This window comes from Centroberyx affinis, unplaced genomic scaffold (genome assembly GCF_046629955.1).
Source record: "Centroberyx affinis isolate AG114_WGS23_722 - 3 ecotype Tasmania unplaced genomic scaffold, CSIRO-AGI_Caff_v1 ptg005432l_1, whole genome shotgun sequence".
In the NCBI taxonomy this organism is placed as follows: Eukaryota; Metazoa; Chordata; class Actinopteri; order Beryciformes; family Berycidae; genus Centroberyx; species Centroberyx affinis.
In genome coordinates, this window is record NW_027282718.1 from 40,492 (window position 1) to 52,564 (window position 12,073).

General features: G+C 42.9%; 1 protein-coding gene across 1 annotated transcript in view; it reads left to right on the plus strand.

Annotated features, from left to right (window-relative positions):
- The window catches only part of LOC139667297 (phospholipid-transporting ATPase IF-like), a gene marked incomplete at its 3' end in the record, with an annotated part of 34,992 nt that extends 25,227 nt beyond the window's left edge, over positions 1-9,765 (plus strand). The window contains exons 12-18 of the mRNA XM_071546746.1: positions 2,022-2,219; positions 2,327-2,485; positions 3,570-3,760; positions 5,783-5,851; positions 6,130-6,203; positions 7,097-7,200; positions 9,584-9,765. Coding sequence (XP_071402847.1) covers positions 2,022-2,219; positions 2,327-2,485; positions 3,570-3,760; positions 5,783-5,851; positions 6,130-6,203; positions 7,097-7,200; positions 9,584-9,765 — 977 coding nt within the window. The remainder of the gene's footprint in view (positions 1-2,021; positions 2,220-2,326; positions 2,486-3,569; positions 3,761-5,782; positions 5,852-6,129; positions 6,204-7,096; positions 7,201-9,583) is intronic.
- Positions 9,766-12,073: the final 2,308 nt, after the last annotated feature.

Consider the following 12,073-nt stretch of genomic DNA (forward strand, 5'->3'; position numbering starts at 1 on the left):
TAGTGTGACAGGGCATAAGAGGAAGTGCCTGTCACCGGGCCAACCTGCCCAGCCTATCAGCCCGCCTGCCAACACCAATCAGTCAGCGAGAGATCTGCTGCAGCCTCTATGTATTGAAAAAATAAAAAATAAAAATAAAACCACCCCCACTAGCCGCCTCTCTCCCTGGAGACAGAGAGGGGGAATACCGGCATGACAAATGAATGTCGCTGCGTTAGATTTTAGAATGACCTGCTGGCCTAGTTAGAGAGGACACCGTGCACCCAGGACTGCATGTCTTCACATCACAGCTCAAGTCACGCTGTTAGTTGTCTCCAGGGTGTCCAGAGGTCTGGAAAAAATCTTCATCGAAATTGAATGCCTTGAAAAAGTCTTAAAATGTCTTAAATACAGTTATTAGGTCTTATTTTTTCCACCGTGCAATGCCAGGTTTCTTTGTGCCTGCATTTTTTTTTTTTTAACATCTTTTTTCTTACCCTACCCAATTGCGGTTTCAGAACTTTCAGCTACTATCAGGGTTGCCACGGTCATGGAAAACCTGGAAAAGTCATGCAATTTCAAAAATCTCGTTTTCCAGGCCTGGAAAAGTCATGGAATTAGTAAAATCCTTGAAAGTTGTGGAAAAGTCATGGAATTTTGTTGTGTGTAATGAAATTGTTACAGTAATCTTCCGTGGATAACCTTCCATGTAATGTAACATAACGGCAAATTTATTTTCTGTAGCTGTTGACATAACGTAGCTGTAATATGTGTCGATGCATGACAACGTTTTGTTTACTATCAACTCTTGACATTGGATTTTAGTGCGTCTTGTATTTTATATCAATATTTTTATGGAAAATTCATGTTTTATTTCAATAGCTTCCATGTAATGTGATGCAGTGACTCTAAAGCACTAAAATCCACTATAAAGAGGTGTGTCCTCAGCGTAGTAATAATTTCTGGTATTGATTCAGAGTCACCGCCTCACATTACATGGAAATTCTATTATGGATCCTTGAAAAGTCATGGAAAAGTTTTGAAATTTTATCCGTGAAAATGTGTGGGAACCCTGTACTATGTTCAGTCAGAAATAGGCTGATTTTGCGAGCTCGGTTTGTTTATTTCGGCTTTTAAATTGGCCTTAAATTAAATTCCAAAGTAGCATTCAAAAGGTCTTAAAGAGTCTTAAATTAGTTTTTCTGGAACCTGTAGATGCGCTGTCTCTCAGTTGGAAACTCTCTCTCTCCTCTCCTCTCCTGTCACAAAAAGTAATTAACTCCTTAATGGGAATGGATTACCCCGCCTGCCTTCATTTAAAAGGGTCTGCACTCAGAAGCCAGCATTTGGTGGTTCAGGTTTGAATGAGGTAAACTTACTTAGCTGATTGAGTTCAGCCAATCATATTTCCTTGAACATTTGAGCTTGGGCCAGATGTATGATAATGTCTTAAAAAGCAACAGGTCATTTTGCTCCATAAATATGGATATCTGCCAAACTCCTTCTGCTCCCATTCCTCTTCTTCTTTTCTTTTACCAGCCGGGTTTCCATCCAAGTTTTCTTTTATTTGAATTGGGATCTTTTTGAATTGGAAAGGCTAAACGGACATGAAATTTGACAAACTTTTCCAATATCACAGCAAAATGTTCTGCTCATTTGAAGCAGAAAATTGAGAAATAATGAGGGGAACAGCACTGAAAACGCATTTGTCAAATACATAATGATGAAGGCTTCTTTGTGATGTTCTGAAAGTTCATGTAAAAATTTGCTGGCCTTTTTTCACCCATTCATCACAGACCTCCTCCTTGTTGTCTCTGATTTTCTCTCTCCTCCTCCCTTATTTCCCATTTGCCTCCCAATTAAAGTAAAATCAGTTTAACCTCGTTATCCTAAAGTTCAGTATCCTGGTTGTCCCATTTCACTCTTACTTTCACCTTCCTCCTCTTCAGCCTCTTCCCCCTCCTCCTCCTCTTTCCCCCTCATTTTCAGTCTAATACAATAATAAAAAAAAAAAAACACTCATTCTCCTCTCCTTCCTCCAGATCTTGAAGTTCATCTCGGACTTCCTGGCCTTCCTGGTCCTCTACAACTTCATCATCCCCATCTCGCTCTACGTTACCGTGGAGATGCAGAAGTTCCTGGGCTCCTTCTTCATCGGCTGGGACCTGGACCTCTACCACGAGGAGAGCGACGAGAAGGCCCAGGTCAACACATCGGACCTCAACGAGGAGCTGGGACAGGTGTGGAATAATAGTACACACACACACACTTTGGGGAAATCACACCCCTTCTCCTGTGGTGTCTACAAACGTGTGTGTGTGTGTGTGTGTGTGTTTCGGTTCCCCAGGTGGAGTACGTGTTCACGGATAAGACCGGCACGCTAACGGAAAACGAGATGCAGTTCCGCGAGTGTTCGATCAACGGGATCAAGTACCAGGAGGTCAACGGCAAACTGGTACCAGAGGGACTGACCGACGACTCCCCGGACGGCTCCACACCTCACCTGGTAACACACACACACACACACACACATATGCAAATGCATTGGACACACACACACACACTTGCCTACACTTGCATGAGACTTGGTTTGTGCGATCTGATGCTAACTTTAAAGAAGTAGAGTATTGCAGCTCCATAAAATGTCAGGAACTCATGAACAGTTCAGATAACAGATCTGATGAAGGAAAGATGAAAAGTATAATAAAAAATGATTAGTATTGTCATTCATTATTTACTCCCTACTACTTTATTTACTCCCTTACTACTTTACTCCCTTTGTGTTTATAATGTGTCTATTTTTATGGCTTTTAGTTCATTCTAATCTCTCTGTGCTTCTAATGTGTTCTGTTTTTGTTGTAAAGCACTTTGTAACCGTGAAAGGTACTATATAAATAAAGTTTATTATTATTATTATTATTCTTTCTCAACAACATGTAAATATGAAGGCTTTGGCAAGTCATGGCCCGGCAAAGCTTTTATTTTCATGAAAATATGAAAAAAATCGGATAGGATGCAGCAAAGAAAAAAACGATTAAGTAAAATTCGAGAGAATTCGGGGTATTAAACATAATGCAACAGACAATTGTAATGCTCGAACCTATACAGTAAAAATATATGAATGAAAAACAATATGTGTGAAAGTTGAGTGTGCTAAATAGCAACAGTAGAAACATATTACTGAGGCTCAGAAAATGAATGAAAACTATGTACAGTATGAAAATATATGCAGTATGAAAATATGCAGCTATGCAGTATATAACAAATGTGAATTTACATGTGCAGGATATAAAAAATATGCATTGCCAGCTCCAAAGCTACAATGTTGGATCAGTCTATAGAAGGCCATACATACAGTATATACTATACATCTAATTATTAGCTCTTCAATTTATCAAAACTTCTATCAAAACACTGCATGGTTACACTGAGAGATCCACAAACATGTACCATATGTATTCATCCAGCTCAGTTCCAAATCAGTGTGATGTGTTGGAATAAGGAATGATTTTAGTTAGTGTCTCATTTGCAATTATTGTCCTTTCTTCACCTCTCCTCCTTCCCCGTCTCCCCCTCTCCTCCCTGTCCAGACCGGCGAGGAGCTGCTGTTCCTCAAGGCGGTCTCGCTGTGTCACACGGTCCAGATCAGCTACGACCAGCCGGACTGCCCGGCCGGGGGGGGGGGGGACCCCTTCTCCCACGCCAACGGCATCTCCGCTCAGCACATGGAATACTACGCCTCCTCGCCGGATGAGAAGGCTTTGGTCGAGGCGATGAAGAGGTAAGGTTACGCTCCTTAAAACCGCGGGTCCGGATGGGCCTGGATCTCCCAGGTGTTTGTTTGCATGAACCGCTGTGCCTCGGCGAGACTACTGTGAGCCGGATTATAGCCATGATTCGGCCACAACCGATTTTCAAGATCAGACCGAGTCGGCACTAGTTTGTGGTGGATGGATGTACAGATGATTTTGTAGTAAAGGGGTAAAGATTTTAATCTGTGTGAGACTTTTATGACTCAAATCCGGACAATTCTTCACGTATTCCTGTAGTGTGAACGGGTCTAGGGCTGCAACTAACAATTATTTTCATCGTCGATTAATTTGTTGATTATTTTCTCGATTAATCGATTAGTTGTTTGGTCTGTAAAATGTCAGAAAATGGTGAAAAATGTGGATCAGTGTTTCCCAAAGCCCAAGATGACGTCCTCAAATGTCTTGTTTTGTCCACAACCCAAAGATATTCAGTTTACTGTCATAGAGGAGGAAAGAAACCAGAAAATATTCACATTTAAGAAGCTGGAATCAGAGAATTTTGACTTCTTCTTAAAAAATTACTCAAACCGATTAATCGATTATCAAAATAGTTGCCGATTTAATTTAATAGTTGACAACTAATCGATTAATCGTTGCAGCTCTAAACAGGTCAGCAACCCAGGTCTGAACCAGCAATAGCCAATGAGAGTTGAGCACGAGAGAAGGAAAAAGTAACAAAGGAAGTGTGTTTTAATTAAAAAAAAAAAAAAATGCTCCTTCTTCATGTTTATTGTGGCTCCATGTTGGAGTAGCGCAAGAACTTGTGTTTTTTTTTTACCAGATTGGGGGATTATGTGGCATTAGGACATGAGTAATCCCAGTCTTTACCTCGTCGCCAAGTGTGTGTGCCTCAAAGACGAAAAAAGAAATCTATGAAAGCCAGTCATTAAGTGTGTGATACCCAATCTTTTCATCCATAATGTTCACGCCACATCATGGAATGGCTTTGAATCCTGGCTCCTTCTCACTTTCTTACCTCTCTTTACTGCGCCGGCCCCCCTAAGAAATAATTAAAGCACTCGAGGGGGTGTCGGACTGCCAGCCAAAAAGAAAGTGACACTTTTTATTGCTCGCTTTGATTTATTTATATATTTTATTGCCACGGTAATATAGCACAGGCAACAAAATACCGTCCAGAGAGAGGTAGAAAACACCTCAGCTGCCCTAGAGGGGGGAAAAACATTATTAGGGAGGGACCAGTTACTGCTGTATAATAGATGTTGAGTTTGATGGAAGGTTTGGTTAGAGGCAGTGAAGCTAACAAGCACAGATCCTGGGGAAAAGCTCCTCCAGTTCTTCAGGATTCTCCTGGCAGCATATTACAAAAAAATAATTACAGCAATGTAAAATACACAATTTGAATGTATCTGTAAGTAAGTTTAGGCATAGTAAAAAATTGAGACATAGTTCAGCATTGTACTTGACAACAATGCATCCCATAACACCCATCTACTACACAAGTATAAAGAATCAGTCATAGTCATAAGACACACACACACACACATACCAGAGAATACTCATTCATAATACATGCAAGTATACACAAACACTATCATTGACAGACTAAGAGTAGACACTCATGTGATATGGCTTCGAGTTTTCATAAGACAAGAAATATAAAAACACAAATAATGTTATGACAAGGAAAATATTGGTTGGACCCAGCTTATATAGGCAGCCCATATGGAAGATATTGGTTAGTTAGGAGAAGTGACTTCAGGGCTCTTTTGAACTGCTGTGAAGACAAATTCAAAAAAAATGTAACGGCAGAGAATTCCATATTTTGGACCCTCGGTAGAGTATGCTAAACAGAGATTGGGAAGTACGGGAATGGGGGGGAACGGTTAGTCAGCCTCACAGCATGAAGTTTCCTCCCGCAGTCCAAAGACATGCAACTCAGGTGGATTGGAGACTCTGAAATTGCCCATAGGTGTGAATGCATGGCAGGTAGATGCAGCTGTTAACTGCTCTTTGTCTGTGTGTTTCCTCAGGCTGGGAGTGGCGTTCACCGGCAGCAACGGAGAAACCATGGAAATCAAAACGTTTGGCAAGTCAGAGGAGTAAGTCTCACCTCATATCTCTTACCAAAAGATCCAAAGTCATTTTAGACTGTTTCATGACAACGTTTATGATGGAGGATGGGGGAAATGATCACCAGCCACCTGCTGAATGGTGGTTAATTTGGTCTACCGCTAATAAGCCAACATCACTCTCTCTCTCTCTCTCTCTCTCTCTCTCTCTCTCTCTCTCTCTCTCTCTCTCTCTCTCTCTCTCTCTCTCTCTCTCTCTCTCTCTCTCTCTCTCTCTCTCTCTCTCTCTCTCTCTCTCTCTCTCTCAGGTATAAACTGCTCCATGTGTTAGAGTTCGATGCTAACCGCAGGAGGATGAGTGTCATACTGCAGACTCCCTCAGGTAACACCCTCAATTACACACTAACAGTTTTATCAAGGCCCTCACTCAGGTGACATTTCTCTGTATTGAGCTGTCTAGAGCGGAGGGGTCCGGGGACCACCAGGGGTCCTTGAGGGGGTTCCAGGGGGTCCCCAGCAAACTGATGAGTTGTTAAACTTCACCATTTTTTCATTTACAAGAAGTTAACTCCATTAGAGAATGTAGAAGAATGACTGTTTTGATCATAGTTTCTCTGTTATCTCCTCTACCTACAATACAGATAGTCATGGAATTCTGGACAAAATCATATCTAACAATAAAAATATTCTCAGATTTGGGTCAGAGAGACAAAATCTCAGCAAAAGGGGGTCCGTGGCTCTAATGTTGGACTAAATTAGGGTCCTTGATATGAAAAAAAGGCTGAGAATCACTGGTCTAGAGTCTTTTCTCATCAGTGCTTGTAGATTATGATACATTCACGGAAAAGTATAAACTGGGATGGTCACTGATTTAAATGAAATTGTTCAAATGGAGAAAAGTCAGTCTTCTCATCGCAGTTTTTCCGTGAACACTAACTTGAGCGAGTGAGCGATTCAAGGAAATAAGTCTTTTATTTGTGTAGCGCTTGTGTAGCACTTTTCTTTACAAAGTTACAATGTATTGTAAAATAAAAGGAAGACACATTAACATATCCACAGTCAGCTGTAATAAAGGGAAGACTTGCACTGCTTTCTTCATATTTATAAATAAATGTCAAATGGTAATGCTGCCCAAATGTCAACCGTAATTGCATATAAAGAAATGTACTGGTCGGGCTTTAATTCAGGTAAGTGGAAAGTAAGTATTTCACTGTGGTCAAAGTATATTTAGTATCTAAATGACTGTGCCGTCTTCCTGCTGTGTTGACTCTCCAGGAGGGAAAATGCTCTTCACCAAGGGAGCAGAGTCGGCCATCTTGCCTTTCACCACCAGCGGAGAGATAGAAAAGACCAGACTGCATGTGGACGAGTTCGCCTTGGTGAGCAATACACTCACACAGACAGACCGGCAGTGCTTGAATCCACACTTTGTATGCACATTTTCATTCATACGTTTCTGCTTAACATAACTACCATTTTGCTCTACTCCTGTTTATATTCTGTTCTTGTTTGATGTATTCTTCCATCAGTTGCTGCTTCTGTAATCGCCCGTTTCCCTAGGGGGATCATTAAAGTTTCTAATCTAATCTGAAAAGACAGACAGAGACACACTCGCACACACACAGAGAGAGGAACACTCAGACATACAGAGTTCTGTCTCATTTTATTTGGAACTAGAGCCATACATATAGTTGCCATGTTAGCACCACAACCCTGTTTCCATGGTCAATGTCAAGTCATTCTATAAAAGCTAAATCTTGGAACATGGTGATGTTATGGATGCCACTGTTACATATAGTGTTGTTACGATATCCGAAATTGCAATACTACTTAAAAACCATTTCAATTAAAAAACATTTTTTCAACAATATCTTTATTGGTTTTGTAACATAGCAGCCCTTGGGCCGAAAGAAGCAACAAAGTACAAAAATACAGTCAAATAAATGCCAGATCAGCCCAACCCTCCCTCCCTAACACCACCACCCACCCCATACCCCCCAAAGCCCATCCCCCATAACCCACACATGACCGACACACCCACCCACCCACCCACCCCATCAGGTCCAACCACTAATTCTAGAGTATTTACCGAAACAAAGAAAAAGAAATAAATAAAAACAGTACAGGAAAGAGAAAAGAACCAGCAATCACTATAAGACAAACATGTCTGACCTACACATGACAGTTGGATTCAATACTTGCTTGAATATAAAAGGAGTATTATGTTGTGGACTCCAGAAATGTTAGAAAACCAGCCCAAAATCTTTTTAAACTCTCCAGGCTTTCCCTTCACGTTATACGTTATCTTTTCATTCGGTATACATGACGCTAATTCATTAGTCCATTCAATTTTAAATTTTATAAACTTTCAATACTTTAACTAAATGTGTTCTAAATGTGAAATTCCATGTCATCGTCACATCCAGAGGGCGTATACGTGCTGATCACAGTAGTTAATAGATAAAGGATTGGAACAGACAGAGCTGTGGTCTGGCTCTGGACAGTGGACTGCAGCAGCCAGTTAAACTGAAAACATAACAGTGCCAAACAGTCCACCACGCCTTCAGATTAATCCCAGTTCATCTAAACTGGTGGACAAACTGGTTCCAGGAACCGCATGTGGAACTATTTTGTTTACTGAGCCAACAAAGACAGACATCAAAACCCCTGTGTGTGAAAGCTGCTAGACAGCTGTCCAGGTCAGGTGTGCTCCTGCTCACACTCCTTATTTACCGCGGTATCATAGCAACCAATTTGTAGATATTAAACTTATTGGTATGGAAGTCACAATTGGCATGGTGACATGCATATTTCCATCCAAGAACACTTTCCCCCAGCAAAAGCTCTAGTTTTCACTCTCTGATGAAATGTCCAAATATCTTAACTCTGAAAGGCTTCTTGACCCATATTTCACTGTGTGTGTGTGTGTGTGTGTGTGTGTGTGTGTGTGTGTGTGTGTGTGTGTGTGTGTGTGTGTGTGTGTGTGTGTGTGTGTGTGTGTGTGTGTGTGTGTGTGGTGTGTGTGTGTGTGTGTGTGTGTGTGTGTGTGTGTGTGTGTGTGTGTGTGTGTGTGTGTGTGCCTCAGCCTTGCCTTTCCCAGCATTGTAATGATTACTTTTGGCTCTGTCGCTCTCTGTTCCCATTAGACTGTAAATTCTTCACCACAACAGCCTTACACACACACACGCACGCACACACACACCACACACCACACACACACATATCCACATCCAGCCCCCACATCGTGTCATCGGTCGTCAGTACCCAGAACTCGGTGCTCTGGACCGGGGGTTGATTTGTGGTCGTCTAGCCCTCAGGCTGGTTCCATGATTTAAAGCCGAGCTCTGATAATTTGTTTTTCTCTTCTCTCTCTCTCTCTCTCTCTCTCTCTCTCTCTCTCTCTCTCTCTCTGCTTCCATTCCTCTGTCTCTGCCTTCTCTCCTTTGCCCTATCCGCATCTGTTATCTTCCAACCCTATGACATCTTCTCTTCCACCCTTCCTCTCTGCATGCTACCTCTTTATTTTCATTCATTCGTTCCTTCTTTCATCTCCTTTTTTGCTACATTTCTTTCTCTTGCTTTCTTTTCCTTTTTCCTTATGCCATCCTCTCCTCCCACGCTGACTCATGCCCCCCCCCACCCCCACCCCCCCAATTCTCTTTGTCTCGTGCCGTCCTCCTCTTCCCTCCCCATTCTCCCCTGCCATCTTTCTTTCCCTCCTCCTCCTCCTCCTCCTCCCCCCCCCCCCCCCCCCCACTCCAGAAAGGTTTGCGGACCCTGGTGGTGGCGTGTCGTCACTTCAGCCCGGAGGACTACGCCGACGTGGACCGGCGCCTGAACGCCGCCCGCACCGCCCTGCAGCAGAGGGAGGAGCGGCTGCAGGAGGCCTTCGGCTACATCGAGAGGGACCTGCAGCTGCTGGGGGCCACGGGGGTGGAGGACAAGTACGCACGCATATGAACGGATAGAGATTATGTTAAAGTCGGGGGCGAGAGTGCACGTCGTCCCATAGATAGCCGATCTCTGATCTCAAAGAAGCGGCTTTTTTTTTTTTTTTTTTACATTTTTCAGTTAAGGAGAAAACTGATCAACAGGTGTCAGGTAGGACTGTAGTCGAGACGGCTTTGGTCGAGCCCAAGTCCGGATCGAGTCATTGGTGAGTCGAGTCCGATTCAAGACCAAGGCCGAGGGGGGAGTTGAGAGGGTCGAGACCAAGACCGAGTTGAGAGGGTCGAGACCGAGTTGAGACCAAGACCGAGGGGGGAGTTGAGAGGGTCGAGACCAAGTCGAGACCAAGACCGAGGGGGGAGTTGAGAGGGTCGAGATCAAGACCGGGGGGGGGAGTTAAGAGGGTCGAGACCGAGTCGAGACCAAGACCAGTGGGGAGTTGAGAGGGTCGAGATTGAGTCGAGACCAAGACCAGGGGAGAGTTGAGAGGGTCGAGACCAAGACCGGGGGGGGGGGGGGGAGTTAAGAGGGTCGAGACCGAGTCGAGACCAAGACCGGGGGGGGAGTTGAAAGGGTCGAGACCAAGACCGGGGGGGGGAGTTTAGAGGGTCGAGACCAAGACCGGGGGGGGGAGTTGAGAGGGTCGAGTCAAGACCAAGACCGCAAAACTACCAATTCGAGACCAATACCATAGCAATGTGTTATCCAAGGCTACCATTGTATTTATTGACTAAAATAGCATATTTTTGTTTATTGCCTAAAATAGAAGGGAGGTTTCTAAAGACATTTCAACAAAATTAGCATGTTTTGAGGACAAAATTAATTGTAGGCAGCTTGTTTATGTTCATAACATACAGTAGTTGCACATTTACTTAACTAGAAGTGGATTCATCTATTTCACCTACTTTTTCTTACTGCTCCACAACCACATGCTGCTCTCAGCACGGCTTGACTGAAAATATTCTTACCTGTAATTTAAGAAGGAGAAGACGAAGGAAAAAAGACAGAGAAAGACAGAGCGAGAGCAGGAGTGACGTTACATATGGACATGCTGAGTTGTTGTTTTTTTATCAAATGAAGTCATTGGTTGGGTAGTTGGCATGTCACCAATCAGCAGGCACTAAACCTTTCAGTGGGCGCATAACTTTATCAACTGTGAAAATTGTATCATTCACTGCTGGTCACTTTCTTAGAAGAGATTATAATTCTAAAAACAATAATATTATGTAACGGTAATTCATCCGAGGCCGATTCAAGTCCGAGTCATATTCACTCCCGAGACCGATTCAAGTCCGAGTCATATTCACTCCTGAGACCGATTCAAGTCCGAGTCATATTCACTCCTGAGACCGATTCAAGTCCGAGTCATATTCACTCCCGAGACCGATTCAAGTCCGAGTCATATTCACTCCCGAGACCGATTCAAGTCCGAGTCATATTCACTCCCGAGGCCGATTCAAGTCCGAGTCATATTCACTCCCGAGACCGATTCAAGTCCGAGTCATATTCACTCCCGAGACCGATTCAAGTCCGAGTCATATTCACTACGAGTCCGAGACGAGACCAAGACGGGTACCACAGCCCTGGTATCAGGTGGCAGTAGCACAAGACGCTCACATGGGACAACAGCAGAAACCCTGAGGAAGGCTTCTGGGAAATGTCAGCTGTGTTGAGGCCGCCTTCTGTCCAAATCAGCTCGAGCTTCATTTCTCTCCCTGCCTGTGTTTCCCTATTTGATTTGCTTGCATTTCTACATTTTAAACAACCAGAGCTTAGGATCAAAGGATTGGCGAAAAATCAGCAAGGGAATTTCTAGCCTCAATGGATACATGATGTATCCGTGCAACCCTAAATATGTGTGTGTGTGTGTGTGTGTGTGGTTTCATTCTAAAGCAAGAGAGGTTCCACCTTTTGAAAAATGTGACAGTTATTTTGACAAAATTAAACTCAGTACTCAGGTTATTAACTATCTGGAGCCCATTATTCACAAAGTAATAGCATTTTAGAGGGTGTAACCTGTTTGTATGTTTGTATTTAATATTGAACAATTCAACATTTTTTTTTTGTTGAGGGATGCACTAATTAGGGCTGTGCAAAAAAAATCGATACAGCTGAGTACTGCAATTTTTTTTTTTTCCATGAGATCGATTTTCCAGCCCCTCGTATCGATACGTTAAAAAAAATGATTCATGTTTTAAACAGATTTATAATGTCCTTAAATTTCCATACAATCATATCGTGACACGTATCGTGATATGTATCCATGTGAGGTCCGTGCCAATACCCAGCCTTAGCACTAATCAA